This window comes from Pipistrellus hanaki (assembly GCF_964339955.1).
Source record: "Pipistrellus hanaki genome assembly, chromosome: 9".
NCBI lineage: Eukaryota > Metazoa > Chordata > Mammalia > Chiroptera > Vespertilionidae > Pipistrellus > Pipistrellus hanaki.
The window spans coordinates 18,158,087-18,180,805 of NC_140511.1; the positions used below are offsets into that span (position 1 = coordinate 18,158,087).

General features: G+C 34.8%; 1 protein-coding gene across 3 annotated transcripts in view; it reads left to right on the top strand.

Moving 5' to 3' along the window:
- Positions 1-22,719, top strand: part of ATM (ATM serine/threonine kinase) — a 110,798-nt gene that overhangs the window by 38,123 nt on the left and 49,956 nt on the right. For all 3 annotated transcript variants that reach the window (XM_084895129.1, XM_084895128.1, XM_084895130.1), the window contains 17 exons: positions 471-633; positions 1,306-1,505; positions 3,180-3,262; positions 3,357-3,512; positions 4,286-4,361; positions 4,491-4,621; positions 7,017-7,137; positions 7,726-7,899; positions 9,041-9,210; positions 10,576-10,822; positions 13,497-13,612; positions 14,873-14,999; positions 15,684-15,883; positions 18,252-18,426; positions 19,790-19,954; positions 20,753-20,885; positions 21,762-21,857. In XM_084895129.1, coding sequence (XP_084751255.1) covers positions 471-633; positions 1,306-1,505; positions 3,180-3,262; positions 3,357-3,512; positions 4,286-4,361; positions 4,491-4,621; positions 7,017-7,137; positions 7,726-7,899; positions 9,041-9,210; positions 10,576-10,822; positions 13,497-13,612; positions 14,873-14,999; positions 15,684-15,883; positions 18,252-18,426; positions 19,790-19,954; positions 20,753-20,885; positions 21,762-21,857 — 2,533 coding nt within the window. The remainder of the gene's footprint in view (positions 1-470; positions 634-1,305; positions 1,506-3,179; positions 3,263-3,356; positions 3,513-4,285; positions 4,362-4,490; positions 4,622-7,016; positions 7,138-7,725; positions 7,900-9,040; positions 9,211-10,575; positions 10,823-13,496; positions 13,613-14,872; positions 15,000-15,683; positions 15,884-18,251; positions 18,427-19,789; positions 19,955-20,752; positions 20,886-21,761; positions 21,858-22,719) is intronic.

Here is a 22,719-nt window from a genome sequence, read left to right on the forward strand (position 1 = left end):
CCCAGTGCGACAGGTCTTAATTAATATTTTTAAGTAGTTTCTACTTTTTTCTGTTACAAAGAGTTGTGTGGTACAGATTGTTTTGTCTACTTATATCTGTACCTATGAAGGATGAAGGAGATATTCTAGAAATGAAGTTACTTCTTAAGAAGCAATGTGAATTTTATATATTTTTGAGGGGTATATTAATTGTTCTCAAAATAATCATATCAATTTACACCTTTTTCCATACTGTTATTAATTTTGGGTAGTGTTAAAATTTCTTAGTGTAACAAATTTTTTGTAAAGATTGCATATTATTCTGTTAGGTAGACATTACTATTTAAATCTATTTTTCTATTGTTGGACATTTAATGGAATACTGCAGTGTTCACGCACATGGATCTTGAGCCATATGATTAGGGGAAATTTAATTAATACATGCTTTAGAAAGAAGAACTTGAAAAAATATCTTTCTTTCTCTTTTGAAGGTCTCCTTTATAAAAAAGCCACTTGATTATGGACAAGTGGAAGATGACATTGATGAAAATATAAAGGAGACGGAGAACCAGTCATCCATGAATTTGTTTAATGATTACCCTTCTAGTAGTGTTAGTGATGCAAATGAATCTGGAGAGAGCCAGCTCACTATTGGTAAATATATATTTACTTTGTGGAATTTCTTTTATTTCTTCATATTGGTTTGACATTACAGAAATCCTCATAGATACCAATTGTATGTTCATTTTATTTTCTTTTGGTATAGTGATAGTCTATTAGGATTGTATTTCTGTACCCATTAGATTCTCCAATTTTAATGGAATTTATTAGTTTTCTATTCTTCACAAGGAAAATTGAAATAATCACTACAGAAAATCATATAGATTTTTTTTTTTTTTGGAAAATCGAAAGCAGGAGAGTGATAAAATACCCATAATCCCATCCTTTTAAGCTTTTTCTGTTATTTTGTATAGACCAGTGGTGGGCAAACTCATTAATCAACAGAGCGGCAAACTGCTTGACCATTATTTACTGTTAGAAGTTTAGATTTCTTTTCTATTTTCTTATAATTAATACTACTGCACTGAATGTTTGTTCATATAGATTTTTCCATATGGTAGATCATTTCTTGATGATAAAATCCTGGGTAACTTTTAATGAAGAATTTTGAAGCTTTTAATTTTTAATTGATCTCACCATAATTTTGTTTCTCATGTACTTTTATTTTTTTCCTTCATAGAGGGGAAGCTATTTGAGCTAATAATGTTCTATGTATGTGGCTGTTGTGCCCTGCTCTTAGTTTTAATAAGTGCTTTTTATTTTTAGGTGCCATGAATCCTTTAGCTGAGGAACATCTGTCAAAGCAAGATCTACTTTTTTTAGACATGCTCAAGTTCTTGTGCATAGGCGTAACCACTGCTCAGAACAGTCCTGTGTCATTTAGAGCAGTTGATATTCGGAGGAAATTGTTAATGTTAATTGATCCTAGTATACTAGACCTTACCAAATCTCTCCACCTACACATGGTGAGTAAAGTAAAATGAAGATTCTTTTCAGTTCTGTCTGGCATTGCTGCTGAATATAATAGACTGACATCAGAATCACATAGTATCTTTAAAGTGTTGAAATTGCTTTCTTGAGAAATGATTCTGAGACTAGTTATAAAATACACTTTTTCCTTTAAAGTCTTTTCCTTTACATAGTTACAAAAACATTAAAACTTGGATTGACTTTAGGTAGATTTATTATCTTTAGGTATACTTAATTATAAGTTATTTTAAACTAGGCCAAGAAATACAGATTCTGAATGTAAAAGTAATCTATCTATATATAAGAGGCTAATATGCTAAGTGTCTGACCGTCTGACCGGTCACTATGATGTGCACTGACCACCAATGGGCAGATATTCAACACAGGAGCTGCCATGATGCGCACTGGCCATTTACAGAGAAATGGCAATGCGGATCTGGCATCGACAAAGCAACACTCAGCTTTCCCGAAGTGGGACACAGGTCCTGCCACCACCGTGGAGCGACAGCCCTCCAAATTGCAGCCCACGCTGCTGAGACTCCATGGCACAAAATGTGCCCACAGCCCAGCCAAGAAACGGTGGCTGTGGGCGCCGGGTAATGATGTCATGTAGCAATGCCTGGCTTCCTCTCCCTAGCAACTACCGTAGCTTCCTTGGATTTTCTTCAGCTCAGAAACACGACTTGCTTTATAGCTAGGTGGAAACACTTTACACTTTAATCAAATGTTTTTCCATGCCTCATCTCATTTGATCCTCACAGAAGTCCTGGAGTATGTAGATAGGAGACTAGGTGGAATCCTGTTTTCTTTCCATTAGCTGGAAAATGGAGATTTAGAAAGCTTAGAAACGACCTGAGAAGAAGTAAGAAATAATGGACTTTGAAAATGACTTAAGGTTTTCTCACTGCACAGAGTATAGTCAAACACTGCTACATCCCCATTTTACAGGTGTGAGTACAAAGGCTTAGATGACGATGCAAGTTTTTTTGTTTTTAAAATATTTTTATTGATCTTTAGAGACAGAAGAAAGGAGAGGGATATAGAGATAGAAATATTGTTCATTGGGAATCATAGATTGGCTGCCTCCTGTAAGCCCCCTACTGGGAATCGAGCATGCAACATGGGCATGTGCCATTACTGGGAATCGAATCAGTGACTTCTTGGTTCCTGGGTTGATGCTCAACTATTGAACAACACTGGTTGGGTGACATTGCAAGTTTTTTAACCACACAAATAATAAGTTGTTCTGGGATTTGAATCCAGCTCTGTTTGAGCACAAATGCTTTATTTTATTTTATTTTATTTTATTTTTTTACTATACTACCTTTTAAAAAATTCACTAGTCTTGTGTGTATGTATATATGAATTATGTGTGTATGTATATATGAATTATGTGTGTATGTATATATGAATTATGTGTGTATGTATATATGAATTATGTGTGTAGGTATATATGAATTATGTGTGTAGGTATATATGAATTATGTGTAGATATATAACTATATATATATATATATATATATATATATATATATAACAAGTTTAACAAAAAACTTGCATCATCATATATATATGAATTTGTGGTTAAATATATACTTATTTAAGAAAATGACATGTTTAAAAACAATTGATTTCTCACTCCCCACCCCCATTCTACCCAACTATCTTAGTATCTAGTGCTTTTAAAGGAGCTTCCTGGAGAAGAATATCCTTTGCCAATGGAAGATGTTGTTGAACTTCTGAAACCAATATAGTAAGCAATTAAAACCATGTTATACTCACTTAAAATTTATCAACTAGCTGATGTATTCTGTTATACTTATAAAGTTAAACTTTTTCCACCATAGCAAATTGTGTTCTTTATATCGTCGTGACCAAGATGTTTGTAAGACAATTTTAAACCACGTCATTTATATAGTGGGGAACCTGTGTCAAGGGAATATGGATTCTCAGAACACAAAGGATGCTCAAGGACACTTTCTAACAGTTATTGAAGCATTTTGGTAGGTACAGATTATTTTGTGGAGTCCTTATTTATCTTTTGCTTCTTCTGATACAGATATAAGTTTTATATTTCTGCATTAGTGATTTTGTCTAATCCTTAATTATAATTATATATTTTTTAGCAATGGTAAATGTAATTTTTGTTTTTCCCCCCCTTAATTTCTTGAAGAACCACATTGTATTTTTCTTAAGGCTAGGCTTTCTAAAGTGTGTTTAGTATTTCCCTGCAAATTTGTAATCACTTAATAGTTTGACATGTATGGTGAATAAAGCAGAATACATCATGTCTAAATCAATTGAATTGTTTTGTTCCTAAAATGAACAAATTGGCCTTATCAGTATCTGGTTATTTTATGTATATAACCATAGTGTGAGACAACACCATGATACTTACAGAATAGCACATATATATATAATTTAGAGCTCTCATATCATTTGACTGTAAAGGACTTCTGAATCAAAATAGAAATGGTTTTTAAATTTTTGATATAACAAGGACTTAAAAATATTTCCCTTTAAATTAAGATTACTGTAACATGGTTAGCTGAAGTAAGATAGCCCCCAAATCGGACATAATCATATAAGTCTAATAATATACATTAAAATGAACTATTAAGCATTTCTTTTATATGGAATTCTTTTTGGAAGATGAGATTATTGGCATGGCCACATAATGATTAAAGTTAACATGGAAAGAAATTTTGGAAGGGATTTTTTTTTTTACTGTGCTTTTATTGGAATAATTATTTGACATTGAAACACTTTATTTCAGGCAATTAATTAAGGAGGGAAAATGCACATCCTCTGTAAGAATGGCACTAGTAAAATGCCTGAAAACTTTGCTTGAGGTGAGTTACTCCACATTAAGTGCTAGAAACTTTTCCATAAAATTTAAAAACCGACTTTGTTTCTGTTTGTTATTGGATGATTTCTCTCTTAGTATTTCATATTTAACCTAAGTTGTTCTTTTCCCATAGGCTGATCCTTATTCAGAGTGGGCTATTCTTAATTTAATGGAAAAAAATTTTTCTGTAAATGAAGTATTTCCACAATTTCTTGCTGATAATGATCACCAAGTTCGCATGTTGGCTGCAGAATCAATCAATAGGTAACGAGTCAAATATTTATGAAATGTCTAGAATGTTGCAGATATCAATGCAATGCTAGCATAGTCATGGGTTACTCGTTGCAATATCAAAATATAATTAAAATAGCTAACCAACTATGTCAACTATAATTGTTTAAAAAAAGCTAATAGTTATTGAGCATATACTGTATGCCTGGCTTTTACACACACACATACACACAAACACACACACTAGAGGCCCAGTGCATGAAATTCGTGCACTCAGGGTGTTCGGGGGGTGTCCTTCAGCACAGCCTGTGCTCTCTTGAAGTCTGGGAGCCCTTGGGGGATTTCTGACTGATGGCTTAGGTGCAGTTGGCCATCCTTAGTGCTGCTGCGGAGGAGGCTCCCACCACCTCCGCTGTACTCTCCAGCTGTTATTCCAGCTTCTGGCTGAGTGGCGTTCCCCCTGTGGGAGTGCACTGATCACTAGGGGGCAGCTCCTGCATTGAGCATCTGCCCTCTGAGGGTCAGTGTGTGTCCTAGTGACTGGTCGTTCTGCTGTTTAGTTGATTTGCATATCAGCCTTTTATTATATAGGATATTTTCACTGATTTCAGAGAGGAAGAGTAAAAGAGAGAGAGAGAAAGAGAGAGAGAGAGAGAATAACATCAATGATGAGAGAGAATCATTGTTGCTTGCCTCCTGGGATGGAGCCCGCAACCCAGGCATGCACCCTGACCAGGAATTGAACCATGATCTCCTGGTTCATAGGTTGATATTCAACTACTGAGCCACACCAGCCGGGGTTGGTTTTTATGTTTTTTAACTCTATCACTTAGATATCATCATTTTCTCCAATTTATAAATGAAAACTCTTTGACTTAAAGAGGTAAAGTAGCTTGATCAGTGCGACAGAGCTCATAAGTGATTGAGTTGAATGAGATGTGTCTACTACCCAGGATATATGATCCTGGATGGCATTGTTTTGTCTGTTGATTTAGCACCTAAAACAATACTGGTGTTTAATAATTTCCAAAAATCAATGAATATTTTAAAAAATTACATTATACTTTACAGTTAAGCAGAAAATCATTTTGAGTAACTGTTGTTCACATGTAAGTGTCCAATATTTAAAAATCACTGTAAAGAAATTTCTCCAGTAGTCACCTCAATATACAATATGTGTTGATAACCTAATGTATTCAAAGTTTGAATATGATGAAATAATGTTTGTATCAATAGAACTGTGTCTAACTCCTCAGGTATGCGAGTCTTCAGTAAGCCATAGTGCATTGTAAGGGTTGCTAATGAATGTGAGCTTTACTTCAAGTCTTAGAGGATAGAAAATATATACTGAATTAAAGCCCTGAAGTTATACTCAAAAAAAACAAAGAAAAAAATTATAGTTGCCAGAAGTAAGGGGGGGATGGATGAAAAAGATGAAGGGGAATGAGAGGCATAGTCTTCTAGCTATAAAATAAATAAGCCACGAAGGTATAGTATACAGCTCAGGAAATATAGGCAATAATAATGTAGTAGCTTTGCATGTGACAGATCGTTGCTAGCCTTAGTGTGATGATCCCATTGTAGAGTATATAAATGTTGAGTCACTATGAAATTATTGTAATAATTGTATGCAAATTATACTTTAATAAAAGCATTTTTTAAGTTCTTTTAAAAATGCTTTTATTAAAGTATAATTTGCATACAATTATTACAATAATTTCTAGAGGATCATAAGTTGAATGTAATAAAGCAGTGTAGTAGTAGCATTGCATAATCTTTTAAGATTAAAAAATGTATAAATTCAAGAATGGCATGAACATAGCACTTGCTGATGTCTCATTTAGGTGTTTACTTGTTAGGTATCTAATATTGGACATCTTAAGAGGAATTAAAGAAATTGAAGGAATCAGAGGAACACCAAAAAGCTTAAAAGTCTTGATACTAAAAGAGCATAAAGGACAAAAGTTATTGAAGAGTTTTCCTTAAATATACTAGGATTTTTTGCAAATGGCACTGATCAACTGTTTTCCATAACATAAAATACTTAAGTGGAATATCAAGATGATTGAATATTAGAATAGATTAACATACTAATGGGTCTGTGGCTCTTTCTAATTGGCATTAGCCCAGGGGACAGTTTTCCTTCTCTGGGTAGTTTGAGTTCAGGCCAATTCAGGTTTGCACATTAAGCTAAAAGGTCTTTGAGACCCTTTTTGGGTCTAGGGGAAAATGGAGAATATGGTAAAGACTCTACTATTATTCAGCAATGGATTTTAACCTCTTTTAAGTGCACTCATATTTTCTTGTCTTTTGAAAGAAGACTTATTAGTATGTCTCACAGAGTGATTTATTATTGTCCTGTAATATGTAATATGTAATGGGAAATAAGGTTTAAGGTAAAAAATTATTTCACTTTTTTTTTTTTAAGGTTATTTCAGGATATGAAACAAGCAGGTTCTTCCACATTATTGAAAGCACTTCCCTTGAAGCTTCAGCAAACAGCTTTTGAAAATGCGTACCTGAAAGCTCAGGAAGGAATGAGAGCAGTGGTAATTTTAGTAATGTGTATTTGCTATTATTGTATACTTTCTATAAATATACCATATATTACTTTACCAACTTTGGCACAAGACAGTTTCTATCTAATAGTTTACAGTATAAAGTTAGACTATAACAGGAAAGTTGGAAAAGAGTATGTCATCCTATCTAATTGCATGTTTTGATTGTTCCTTTTGATAAAGATATGATAATATTTTAAAGACTATAAAGAGGTATATATTGTTGTAATGATGATATACATCTTACGAAGTATACTTGGTAGTTGAAGAGGAACTTTTAACCTCTCTCATCTACTTGCAATTTCTTTCTTTTCTTTTTTTTATGTACTTTATAAATCACTGAAATGTTTAGCAGTTCTTTCCTTAATATGTTATCAAAAGCAATCTTAATATGTTATCAAAAGCAATCTAGAAACTCTGATATTTTCTCAAAATCTCTACTCTGAGCTTCATCACTATAGGATTTAAAACTGTTCATTGGCGGCTTAAATGTTATCATAGTGTACTTTCATTTTATCTCATTGGTTTATTTGTAATGTTTCAATATTTATATTTATTGTTCTGAAAATTCTTTTAAAGCCCCACGGAGCTGAGAGCCCTGAGCTTCTGGATGAGATTTACAATAGAAAAGCTGTCGTGCTGATGACAGTGGCTGTGGTTTTACGCTGTAGTCCTGTCTGCGAAAAGCAGGCTTTGTTTGCCCTGTGTAGGTCTGTGAAAGATGATGGATTAGAACCTCAGCTCGTTAAAAAGGTACACGTGGACGAATGTTTATTATTATAATCTTCCTTGGGTAATTTTTAAACTATGATATTAAAAAAGTTAAGCTAGAATTTTAAAGTGGCACTTACAAAAGACTTACAGACAGTTTTATGTTTTAATAATGTGTTTTAAAATAGTGTATTTATCTTATACCATGTTATTTCTTGCATTCTGATCAAGAACATTTCACAGGTATTCATTAAACTAACAAGGGTGAATGACCTGTTGTCATGCAGACACAGGCCCTCAGGAATAGCATTTTTTGACTGAAACAGAGAAAACAGCAGTAGTGAGTGTTCTGCCTGGACGATTCTGGGGCAGGACATTGGGATCTAGCACAGTCAGGCAGGACATTTTAGAGCTTTTAAATTGCATGATTAGGAAGGGAAGACTGGGGTCTAGCCTTGCAATTTTATCAGCACAGTGTTGTAGAATGTTCATTCCTGGCTTGTTCCACTACCTCAGCATTCATGGTTTGGGAAGTTCCAAGCCCTCCCAGTGTAGATTTTTATATGATGAACCGGTGACAGCTCAGTAGCCTGCTGACAACCTGGTTTCTATGGGGCTTTGCAATAGGCCAGCCAACCCATGGGTAATCAGTCTTAGACAAATTAACCTTTTACTTCTCAGGATTAAGATAGTTGCTTTTTTAAAACAAACAAACAATTGCATCACCTAGTTATTATTGTAATGGGAATATAGTGTTTAGTATTTTCTCTTTTGGGTTTAGGACTGAGAAGAAGAATTATTTTTAAGTTGATAATTTAGTATGGACCGTGAATGATGTTATAAATATCCAAATGGCCCTTGGCAGTAAAAGGTTCCCCATTCCTGCTTTAGACTTTGGAATATAATTAAATGTTTAAAATTTCAACTTTCTCTGTTTTTATTAACATTTATTAAGAATTTGCTATGTGCCAGGCATGGTGCTAATTGTATTAAGTACATTTTTCTTATTTAGTCTTGCTGAAGTGGATACTTTTATTATCCCCATCTATAGATGAATAATTCAAGATAAAGAAAAGTTAAATGAATGCTTAAAGATAGACTGTTAGTAAATATTAGCAAGAATTTAAATAACATATTGTTTTGCTATTTTCTTAAAGTATTGCCTTCTTTTTTATTTGTATAGGTTTTAGAAAAAATTTCTGAAACTTTTGGATATAGTCATTTAGAAGACTTCATGGCTTCTCACTTGGATTACCTGGTTTTGGAATGGCTAAATCTTCAAGATACTGAACACAGCTTATCTTCTTTTCCTTTTATTTTGTTAAACTACACAAACATTGGGGATTTCTATAGGTAGGTTTACATGTGAACTATGTTTAACTTAAAATTAGATGATAATGTTTGGCAATCCAAGCCCCTCCTCCCTCTCTAGCCCCCCATGCACAGATGTGGGAGGTTTATAGCATGAGAAGCAGGACAGCTTATTTTAATGAAAGTGTATTGAAGGGATCCCTAGACTTTGGATCTGGTCTTAGCCATGCCAGTTACCAGTTATGTAACTACACAAACCATGTAACCATCTGTTGGGACTTGATTTTTTAAATCTGTAAAGTGAGGGATTTATACAAGGAGATCTTAATGTTCTCTTAGCTTTAATATTTGGTAATCTTTTCTATGAAAAGTGAAAGATAAAGCAATAGTGACTGGTTATTTCTGCCTTGTTTTTATTTTATGTTGTTTGACTGTAGGACATTTAGTCATTCTATTTTAATGTAAAAGTATTTATTTAGCTAACTCTAACTATAGAGAAGAAAATTTTGAAGATGGAAAGGTTTGAAACAACTGAAGAGTAATGTGTACACAGGATGATGGGAAGGCTGTTCATTATTGTTTAGTGGTCCTTATTCAGTTTGGCAATAATATTTACATTTATTCTTTGAATTTAAAAATTGCTTTCACATTTCATATATATATTCCTAATATGCAAAGTGTCTCCCTGGGAGTTCAACCAATCGGGAGTTCGATCATTTGCTATGACATGCACTGACCACGGGGGGATGGTGTAAAAGGAAAGAAGGCCCTGGCCGCCAACATGTAGTCAGGAGAAGGAAGGCCTCAGCTGGCAGCCAGAAGGCCCCAAACTGCTCTGATCACCAAACAGGCCTATGGACCCTACTCGTGCACAAATTTCATGCACCAGGCCTCTAGTGTTATATAAATTACTTATGCCAAAGAAGTAAACATAAATTCTAGTTTTTTTTATAATAGAATTAGGGTAGTATATTCTGTGATCTCTATTGTTTTTAAAAATATATATTTTATTGATTTTTTACAGAGAGGAAGGGAGAGGGATAGAGAATTAGAAACATCAATGAGAGAGAATCATCAATCAGCTGCCTCTTGCACCACCCCTACTGGGGATGTGCCCGCAAACCAAGGTACGTGCCCTTGACCGGAATCAAACCTGGGACCTTTCAGTTCACAGGCCGACGCTCTTATACACTGAGCCAAACCAGTCTCGGCTGATCTCTATTCTTTTTAATGTGGCTAAAATGTACTTCATTTTTCCACTTATAAAATTACAGTAAGAATGCTTCAGCTAGATAAAATAATATTCTAATATTTATTTAAATAATTTTATTATTTTAATAACTATAATAAAATTTTTACTTTGAAAAGTTATATACAATATATATATTTTAATTTTTTATATCTTAGATCTTGTTATAAGGTTTTGATTCCACACCTGGTGATCAGAAGTGATTTTGATGAGGTGAAATCCATTGCTAATCACATTCAGGAAGATTGGAAGCATCTTCTAATAGACTGTTTTCCAAAGATTCTTGTCAATATTCTTCCTTACTTTGCCTATGAGAGCACAGGGGACAGTGGGATGGCACAGCAAAGAGAGACTGCTACCAAAGTTTATGATATGCTTAAAGATGAAAACTTACTAGGAAAACAGGTATGACTTCAACTTCTACTTACATTTTATCCCCTAATTGATATGAGATGTAACTTTTAAATTTTAAGGCTCTTTAATGAAGTTAAATTTAATGTGGAAATCACTATCTAGCATAGACAGTCCATGAATTGTTGTAGTGTTCTATCCTTTTGATTGGCTTTTAAAAAATATGCTTTTATTGATATTTTTAGAGAGAGTGGTAGGGAGAAGGATATAAAGATAGAAACTTCAATTATACATGAGACATCATCAATCAGCTGCCTCCTGCATGCCCCTACTGGGGATAGAACCTGAAACCTGGGCATGTGCCCTGGCAGGGAATCAAACCAGTGACCCTTTAGTTCATAGTCACGCTCACCAACTGAGCTACACCAGCTGGGTTTGATCGGCTTTTAAATGAAATGCTTTTAATCAGAAATTTTAAAAAATAACTTTTAAATAATTTTTTTCTAAAATTTATTTTAATTGACAGTAATAATAAATGCAAGTTAAATTCAACCAGTACTGAACAATGTATAGGAAAATCTTCCTAATTTCTACTTTAATCTCATTAAACGCTTCACTTTTCAAAGAAAAATACAACCCCAAATTTCCATACCCTGCTCTTGCTTTTTTTCACAACTACCTTTTGATATATGGTATCATTGACTTAGGGATTATGTTCATTGTTTTTTATCAATCATCTCTACTATAAACACTATGAAGGTAGAATTTTCCTTTTTCTTTCTTGCTGATGCATCCTAACCACTTAGTATATATGAAGTATTCATTGTTTGATAAAGATGGACTCAAGTAAAAAGGATCTAATAATTTTTGATTTGCAGTATTTTACATAAATTCAAATTTATTTGAGGCATTATATTAAAGCATATATACAGGTTGTGGCAAAAGTAGGGTTACCGTTGCTCTTATGGAAAATAGTACAATAATTAATTAATAATACCAGAATAAACTGTTTTATGTACTCATAACTATAAATTTAATTTTGCCCCACCTGTAAAATCTTTTTTTCAAGATGATTGGTCAGTTCAAATTTTTTTTCAATGAAAGTAAGGGTGGCTAACAAATTTGGTTAACATCTACACTAATAAAAGAGAAACATGAAAATTGACCATACTTCCATGATGCCCACCAGCCAATCAGGAGCAAGTATGCAAATTAACCAAACAAAGATGGCGGGTTAATTTGCATGCACAGGCACAGAGCAAAGACTGAAGGCTCTGGCCTGAGTAAAGACTGAAGACTGAAGACGGCTGAAGATTGAAGAGGCTTGGTTTCTCCACTGTGACCAGAGCAAAGGCTTGGGTCCCGGGTACTGGAGGAAAACTGGTTCCGACAGCCAGGGGAAGGAAGGCCTGTTGCACGAATCTTTGTGCAACAGGCCTCTAGTAAGAATTATAATAGGATGAACTTCAAGAGATTCTTTTTTTTTTTTTTTTGGTTGCCCAGTTATCGTGCAACAGGCCTCTAGTAAGAATTATAATAGGATGAACTTCAAGAGATTCTTTTTTTTTTTTTTTTTTTTTGGTTGCCCAGTTATCTATGTTGAACCAAGAAATGGAACAGCAAGATTCAAAGTTACTTAGGTAGACAATTGCCAGTCAGGTGGTTGTAAGTCTAGTCTGGTGACAAATGTGACAGTTGGAACAGAATGTTGAAACACCAGAGGTAATGGAATTTATGAGAAACACTCTGTCTCTACCCACTCCCACCCAATCTCTTAGCTTAGACTTCTGAGCAGGCCTGATCTTACTATTCTTTTTTTTTATGTATTAGGTCAAACGATAGCAATTTTCCATCTGAGTTAGTCTAGGAAGGAAAGTTATTACATTAAACCTTGATATCTTAGCTTCTTGGTAAAAGAAATATACTAAACTAGGGGCCCAGTGCATGAAATTTGAGCACATGGGGGAGGTCCCTCAGCCCAACGTGTCCCCTCTTCACTCTGGGAGCCAACTGACAGCTTAGGCCTACTCCCTGTGGTTCTCTGCTCTCTGCAGACCTGCTTGCCCTTAGCCGCTGGGCCAGAGGCAAGCAGGGCGCTGCTGTCTGCTCTCTGTGGGAGCCCTGTGGGGGACTGCTTGCCCCTTGCCTCCAAAGCCAGGGGCAAGCAGGGCCCTGCTGTCTGCTTGATTGCTGCAGGGGACCTTCCCACCCCGTCAAGGAAATTAGATTGAGCAATTTAATGTAGACCTGAAGCCTTCATCAATTAAAATGGTTCTTTTAAAAAATATAATTTTTTTTTTATTGATTTGAGAGAAAAAGGGAGAGGGAGAGAATAATCAATTGGCTGCCACCTATACACCTCACCCTGAGGACTAAACCTTCAACCTGGGCATATGCCCTGACCAGGAATCCAATCGGGACCTCCTGGTTCATAGGTCAACGCTCAACCACTAAGCCATGCCAGCTCGGCTAAAATGATTCTTTAAAATTAAAGGGTCATATTAAGGGAGCCTTATTTGGTGTGGTTTCTTTATTTTCCTCTCCATTTATAAATTGGCTGCATAACAGAAAAAAATGGAGTTAGGTACATGTCTTGCAGATAGACCTTTGGTCATCTGTTCTCTTCTATGGTCACTCAATAATATTGGAAATGAGGCAATAACATGAGCCCCTTGAGCTGTCTTAAAGGTCATAGACATAAAACTTATTTAATTTTATGTCCTTGCAGATTGACCATTTATTTGTTACTAATTTGCCAGAGATTGTGGTAGAGTTACTGATGACATTACATGAACCTGGGACTGCTGGTGCCAACCAAAGCACTGACCTCTGTGACCTTTCAGGGTATGGGTATTTTATTTTAATTTATTTTTCAATTTAATTTTTTCCATAATATATTTATTAGGGTATGCGTATTTTAGACTTAGAGAATTAGCTGCAACTTCAGAAGTTTATTGGCAAGTGTATTGGTTGACATCTTTAATTGTCTATTTCAGTTTTTAGACACATACTCTGCTTTTAAATTATATCTTTTAAAATGACTTCCTTTGAATTGAAGTAATTACCTATCTGCTTCTACTGTAGCCTTGCTGCAATAACTGTTTTTTTTCTAATTGACCTGTTTGCAAATTCAATGAGCTTTTTTCTTCAATGTTTCTGTAGTATTTGAGCATTGTGTCATTGGTTGTCTCTTCAGATTTTCTTCCTTATGACACTTTATTTTATGTTCTCTTCTTATCTATGACTTGCGTTTTTATTTTTATTTTTTTTAAAATATATCTTATTGATTTTTTACAGAGAGGAAGAGAGAGGGATAGAGAGTTAGAAATATTGATGAGAGAGAATCATCTATCAGCTGCCTCTTGCACACCCCCTACTGAGAATGTGCCCACAACCAAGGTACATGCCCCTGACCGGAATCGGACCCGGGACCTTTTAGACTGCAGGCCGACACTCTATCCACTGAGCCAAACCGGTTTTGGCTGACTTGCATTTTTAGATCACCTTTCCTTTATCACTTTCATTAGCTATCAGATTATTACTATGCTACAATTTAATTTGGATGTGTAAACCCACTTGGTTGTACATGAATGTTAATTATTTTCCCAGCTTGATCTTGTAAATGGCTAAAAAGCATCCTTTATTTTTTTAATATGCCCCACCTACCAAAGTGTGTGTGTGTGTTTGTGTGTGTGTGTGTGTGTGTGTGTATAATTTCATGTGATTTAGTGTTTGATTGCTGTGTCTTAAATAGTATTCCGTTTATAATACTAGCATAGAGCTTTAATTCAGACCTAAAGTAGAATGAGTGACATTAAGCCTCCTTTGTGGGATCACAGTTAACTTTATAAAAGGTCTTTTTAAGCAAATCATTTAAAAACTGATTAAATCTTAAGGTAAAGGTATGTAGATACTCTGGTTGATGAATATAGACTGTGATATGTCATTTTATTAAAAGTAGTTTTTTAGTAGAGAAATAATTTTTAAATTTGAGGTTATTATAATTAAATTTTTATTCTAGAATTTCAGTGTTCTGTCAACCAAGTCTATTTTTTCTTGATTTTTTTGTTCTGAAACTGATTACTTTTTCCCTATAACTCTTAGGGATTTGGATCCTGCTCCTAATCCACCTCATTTTCCATCACACGTGATTAAAGCAACATTTGCCTATATCAGCAGTTGCCATAAAACCAAGTTTAAAAGCATTTTAGAAATCCTTTCCAAAAGCCCTGTGAGTATACATTGGTAGGATAGTAACTGAGACGAGAATTCCATCTTTGTTCAGCCAGGAAATCTGTCTATGTACATAGTAAGGAGAAAAAAGTAAACAAATGGAAAATTCAATAGTGAATAAATTAAGAAGAAAAACACTTATTTACAAGTTTATATCTTGATATTTTACTTGTCAGTATTAATTAAAATGTGTCACATATGAGGGCTGAATTTTTTTGTTACATTTTAGTCATATATTAGCTCAGATTTAAAAAAAATATGTTATAATTTTTAATTTATAAAAAATAGTGCTTTTATGGATTTTATAGAGAGGAAGGGATAGGAACATTAAAAGATGAAAGAATCATTGATCAGCTGCCTTTTGCATGCCCTCTACTGGGGATCAAGCCCTCAACCTGGGCATGTGCCCGGACTGGGAATCTAACCATGACCTTCTGGTCGATGTTCAACCACTGAGCCACACCAGCCAGGCAAATATGCTATTTAATTATAGTGCATAAAAATTAAATAAATTGACAATAGTTGTTATGTTTAAGATAGTAATTTTTTAATGTAATATTTTGCATTTGATATCAGACCCAAAACTAAATTCTGTCATTTATTTTGAGTACAAAATGTATTTATTATACCTGAGTCTATGTGATTTGATAAGTTTTTACTAAAATGTATCTTTATTTTCTAGGATTCCTATCAGAAAATTCTTTTAGCCATATGTGAACAAGCCACAGAGACAAATAATGTTTATAAAAAGCACAGAATTCTTAAAATATATCACCTGTTTGTTGGTTTATTATTGAAAGATATAAAAACTGGCTTAGGAGGAGCTTGGGCCTTTGTTCTTCGAGATGTCATTTATACTTTGATCCACTATATCAACAAAAGGTAAATAATATATATAAACCAAGATTTAAGCATTTTTCTACCCTGTTATCTTAATTGAAAATTTATATGCTGGTAAGAGGTAGACACCAGAGTATTGTTTCCTGAATTTAAATCTATGTTTTTTTTTCTTTTTCTTTTTTAAAAATAACTTTCACTACTACTTCTCCAAGTCTAGAAATCTTAATTACTAATGGTCTTTAAAATAAAAATTCTAATTTTAGATGGCTTGAAATATATGTTACCATAGCAGTTCTGGTCACCAATTCCAATGAGTGTGTGGGGAGGGGTGACGGGGAGGAGGTTTTTCACACCTATCCAAGGAATTCTCCAGACCCAACTGGGTGTCCTACAATTCAACTCAACATTGATGAGACAGGGTCAGATCCCAGAGGTTAAAGGCTCTCAGATCTATGAGATTTCCTCCCCTTACCCCCATCCCAATCACATGCCGGTGGCAAGTCTAGGTTATCATCTGTGCCTCTGACCACCTGGCTGTAGATTATAGGTCCTAATGACCCCACCTGCCTTGTGTCTGAGTAGTTTGCTCGATTGTCTCATAGAACTTGAGAAACCCATTTACTCACTAGATTACCTGTTTTTTATAAAAGAAGATATAACTCAGGATTAGCCTGTCTGATTTGATGCAAAGCACTCCCATTAGTGCTGGGCCTGGGGCCGGTTAGCAAGGGGCATGGGGCATGCTGAGCCAGATGTGTTTGTTTAGGGTTTGTGAACCTTTGAGAGATTTCAGAAAAGACTACAGCATGATGCAAGGCAGGCCATTTGTATTGAAAAGCCACTGGGAGTGGCTGGAGTTGGGCTGCAAGTTGGGTAGGTTAGGACCTCAGGCAATCACCTGGGGGTGGGAATTGGGGAGTGGACGTTGATGGAGACTCAACAAAGGAACAGGGACCTCTGCCAGCACTTCTGTATGGGAGAAAACTGCCCCTTCAATCCTATCCTGTTCTAAGGTTGCCTTTTTCCTAGTTAAGAGTTTGCTTGATTGCTATAAACCTTTGACTATTTATAGGAGTTCTAACAAAGTACTCATAATTTTTTTTTTTTTTGCTGTTTGATACAAATGGTTTTTATTATATATTATTCTTAGAGACCTTTTCATGACAAGCAGTAGAGCTGTTGCATTCTTTTTTTTTTTTTTAACGTATTTTATTGATTTTAGAGATGATGGAAGAGGGAGATAGAAACATCAGTGATGGGAGAGAGTACATGCTGGGCTGCCTCCTGTATGCCTCCTATTAGGGATTGAGCCCACACACAGGCATGTGCCCTTGACCAGAATTGAAACCGGGGCCCTTCAATCCTCAGTCCGATGCTCTATCTGCTCAGTCAAACTGGCTAGGATGCTGCTGCATTCCTTATTAAACTTTTTTAAAATTATAATTTATAGACTATATTACATTAGTTTCACATAGTACACCATAGATATTGGACATTTATATGTATGATGTGATCATCCTGATAAATCTGGTACCTATCTGACACCATATAAAGGTAATGCAGTAATATTGACTGTATTTCCTATGCTGTACCTTACATCATCATGACTATTTTTATAACTGGAAATCTGTATTTCCTAATTTTTTTTCACCTTTTTCACCCATTTCTCTATTACACATTCCATCTGACCACCATCAGTTTGTTCTCTGTATCTATGAGTTTGTTTCTGTTGGTGGGATTGTAAATTGGTGCAGCTACAATGGAAAACAGTATGGAGGTTCCTCAAAAAATTCAAAATAGAAATACCTTATAACCCAGCAATTCCACTTTTGAATATCTTCTAAAAATTTAAAACTGTAATTCGAAAAGATATATCCATCCCTATATTCATTACAGCATTATTTCCAATAGCCAAGATATAGAAGTAACCTAAGTGCCCATCAATAGATGACTAGACAAAGTGTGGTACACACACACACACACACACACACACACACACACACACTGGAACCTTACTCAACTGTAAAAAAGAATGAAATCTTGCCATTTATGACAACATAGATAAACTTAGAGGGTATTATGATAACTGAAATAAGTCAGACAGAAGAAGACAAATATATGATTTCACTTATATGTGAAATCTAACAAAATAAATTAACAAGCAATACAGAAACAAACTTATAGTTCTTGTTATTCAGTGTCTTAGGAGAGATTGGAGCTTCGTACTCCATTTTGCTGATGCCACCTCTTTTTTTTTTTTTTTTTTGGTTTAAGGATTTGGTTATGAAAGTGACTTTTATGTTCAAGCCATATCATAATTTGAGCTGCTGAATAAAAATGACAATAGAATGAGTTTATGTCAAAGTTGCCTAGAACTTTACTGTTTCTCTCTCCCCCACTCCTATAATAGGCCTTCTCGTTTTATGGATGTGTCATTGCGTAGCTTCTCCCTTTGTTGTGACCTGTTAAGCCACGTTTGCCGCACCGCAGTGACTTGCTGTAAGGATGCTTTAGAAAATCATCTTCATGTTATTGTTGGTACACTGATACCCCTTGTGGATAGTCACATGGAAATTCAGGAGCAGGTAATTTCATAAACCATTTTCAAAATGATATTTGAATTACATGTATAAATTATTCTTGAAAGGAGCTGAATGTTTCATGCTTACTTGGTATAATTCGTAATATTAGTGAAAATATATTTTTTAAATGATTGGAAAAACATACTCAATGAATTTATTTTTATAACTATTTAATTACCGAACACCTTGTAATTTTTATTTAATAAAGAGTTTCTGTCTCTTATGCTGAAGTGAAACTAAGGACAGCAGTTTGCACTACTATGATGGTGTGTAAGGTATCCTATATAATAAAAGGCTAATATGCAAATCAACTGAATGGCAGAATGACTGGTCACTATGATGTGCACTGATCACCAGGTGGCAAATGCTCAACACAGGAACTGCCCCCTGTCGGTCAGTGCGCTCCCACATTTCAGCGCTGCTCAGCCAGAAGCCGGGCTCACGGCAGTTAGACATCCCCTGAGGCCTCCCAAAGTTTTAGGGGGTGCAGGACCCCCCCTCCAGGTGCATGAGTTTCATGCACTGGGCCTCTAGTTACTTATATAAAACTAGGGGCCTGGTGCACAAAATTCACGCAATGGGGGGGTGAGTCCCTCAGTCCTACCTGCACCCTCTCCAATCTAGGAGCCCTCAGGGGATGTCCTACTAATGGCTTAGGCCTGCTCCCTGTGGTTCTCTGCTCTCTGCGGACCTGCCTGCTTGATGCTACCACAGGCCCTAGTGTCTACTCTCTGTGGGGGCCCTGTTGTCTGTTCACTCACTGTGGGGGACTGCTTGCCCCTTGCTGCCATGGGTAGGGGCTAGCAGGGTAGGGGGCCCTGTTGTCTGCTCACTCCCTGCAGGGGACGTTCCTGCCCAACCCCTGGGCGCTCTGCACCTGTGAGCATAGCCCCAGAGTAGCCGAGGGTCGTTCCAGAACCTTGGCCACTGTGGGCCTACAGGCTCAGAGTGGCCTGCCAAGAGGCCATCCCTTACCCCCCACCGCTTGGCACCTGCATATGCAAATTAACCACCATCTTTGTCAGGTTAATTTGCATACTCCTGATTGGCTAGTGGGTGTCACAAAGTGATGGCCAATTTGCATCTTTCTCTTTTATTACTGTGGATGTTTCTGTAATATTGGCATTTTTATAACTCAGGGTCCATCCTATAGAAATACTTTAATGAATTATTTGAAAGCATTTTAACGGTTTGTTGATTTATTTGAAAGTATGGAAATAGCTGGGTTCCTTAGAAGTAATTAGAATATTTTATTTGAATTAGGTTAGCAAATTTGTTATTTATTACAATGGGTTTAGTTATTTTACTTTAAAATATAATTAAGTCATTTGTCCCCGTTCATTTTTTCTTTTTAAATTCTGTTTAGGTATTGGATTTGTTGAAATACTTAGTGATAGATAACAAGGACAATGAAAACCTTTATATGACGATTAAACTTTTAGATCCTTTCCCCGACCATGCTGTCTTTAAGGATTTGCGTATTACTCAACAGAAAATCAAATACAATAGAGGACCCTTTTCACTCTTGGAGGTAATAATTATTTCACTATCTTACTATTTTATATTAGAAAGGATAGACAGTAGTACCTTTTGAAAACCTATAATGCTTTAAATGTGAAAAACGATGTTTTAAAAAAATTATGATAAAAGTATAGCATGATAACAAACCTCTAATATAAAAATCTGAATTTTAATATATCCTCTTGCATTGCAATGAAAATACAAGTATCAAAGTTTTTTGGTAAACATTTAATTTAAATGTTGAAGAGATATGGTATAACATATACTTGATTTTCATATGCATGAGCTCCATTAATATCTCAAAATTACTACCTGATTCTTTGAGGGACAATTTAATGTTTGATTTGCAATATTAACTTTTTAAAGAGTTTTTCAAATTTTAGTTCTTAATCTTTATAAACTTCTAAAGTATGTCCAGATAAATTTTCCTCATAAACCTTATTATAATTTTAAAATGTTGCTCTATATTTTGCTATATATCAATATGAAAATATAGGTAAATATATTAAGATCTAAAACTAGTTACAGTACTAAGTAAATAGAAATTTAAGCTTTCTTTTCCAACTGAGTATGCTATAGTCTTGCAATGTAACTATTATATCTTGAGGGAACCTATTAGAATTTAAATTAAAACCTTGTAGAGTTTGAAATAGAGGAAATAATTTACTTCTAACTTGTTTGGTAGTAATAGTGAGATGAGTCAGTATCTATAAAAGGCACTTACTAATTTTTTTTTCAAGTTTTATTTCACAGACTTAACCAATACATGTCAAAAGCAATTTCACTTTTAACAAATTTTTTCTTTTAGGAAATTAACCACTTTCTCTCAGTAAGTGTTTATGATGCACTTCCGTTGACAAGGCTTGAAGGATTGAAGGATCTTCGAAGACAGCTAGAACAGCATAAAGATCAGATGATGGAGCTCATGAGAGCCTCTCAGGGTACTAATTTTAATGACGTGGTTATTTGTATCTACTCCTTTTTGAAAGAGTCTTTTATAAATTCCTACTCTTGGTTTAATTGTTGTGCAGTTGGATTCTCATCATTTAGTTCAGACTTAGACTTTCACCATTTCTCATCCATGTTATTAAAATCTAGTGGCCCTAACGTGGTAACAACCAAAGACTGGTCACCAGGAGGCTGCGTGTGTGGTGAAAGTCTAAGTCTTTTTATCTTTTCTCTAATGAGGATAGCCAGATGTTTGTCAAATATTTTAATCTTTCAAAGAACCAGCTCTGTGCATTAATTTTTTTGTATAGTCCTTAGCTCTCTATTTTATTTAATTCTGCTCTAATTTTATTATTTCCTGTCTTCTGCTTACTTTGGGCTGCTTTTCTTATTATTCCTCTAGTTCTTTAATATACAATGTTAGGTTGTTTACTTGGCATTTTTCTTGTTTCTTGATATTGGCCTGTAATGATATAAACTTTCCTCTTATTACCACATTTGCAGTATCCCAAAATTTTATATGTCATGTTGTCATTCTCATTTGTCTTTCTATATCTTTTGATCTCACATTTTATTTCTTCTTTGACCCAGTCAGTTTTTAAGTAAAAAAGCATGTTTTTTAACCTCCACATATTTGTATTTTTTCCCCACTTCCTTTTTGCAGTTGATTTCTAATTTCAAAGCATTGTGGTCAGAGAATAGTTTGGTTATCATGTAATATTTTTTGAAATGCTCATGATTTAAAACCTTTTCAAAATGCTTTGTTAAAGTTTTCTAGTCAGATAATTTAAATATATAAAATTTAATATCATAAAGTGTTGTTTCCATTATAGTTTTGTTGTTTGTTTGTTTTTCAAAACTGCTTCTAGGTAACCCACAAGATGGCATAATGGTGAAACTGGTTGTCAACTTGTTACAGTTATCTAAGCTGGCGTTAAATCACACTGGTGAAAGAGAAGTTTTAGGTAAACCATTTAGCTGAATGACTGAGTTTTTTGTTTTTTGAGTAGTCATCTTTATAATTTGCAAAATCAGTAAAAGTTTATCACTTAGGGTATTGGGGGAAAGTAAGATGCTAGCTAACTAATATTTCTGTTCGGCTCAAGTGTCCCTAAGCTTCCCTCCTTTGATATTTTCTTCCTTAGACATTCATTTACTTTTTACTTTATGCATAAAGTAAAAGATAGTTATTTACACATTTATAACTGTGAATTTGAAAATGTTTTGTATATATTTAGGAAAGTCAGATATACCTATTTGTAGTGAAGTTGAAGATATATTGATGTATACTATAAATGACTGATATATAATATCTTTTTATATAACTGAAATAAGAATGAGGATTTGGAGTGCTGGATTAAAGTCAAATATTAAAACCATTTGGAGGAAACCTGATGTAGGATAAATAGCCAATATCATGCCTAGAGTGTAGCTGTTTAGGTTTGGTGCTCACAGGAGGAAAAATTCACATTAAAGCCAGCTTGAAGTTCTCATGACGGCATTGCTTCCAATAAGAAAAGTGGGAAGAATAATAGCTGTTTCAAACATCTTACTGTCTTTCAATGGAGTATTTTTTAACTTCACATTGGGAGCCTAATATCTAGGGTACTTAAACTTTTTTGATAAATGTTTAATTGAAATATATCTTGCATCAGTAAATTGTATAGATCATAAGCATATAACTTGAAGAATTTTTACAAGCAGAACACACACCTGTGCATCTAGCACCCAGACTGAGAAACAGAACCTATCAGCATCCTAGAAGTTTTCTTTAACCAAAGAATTTACCCCTTTGTCCACAGTAGTACTGACTCTGGGGATAAATCT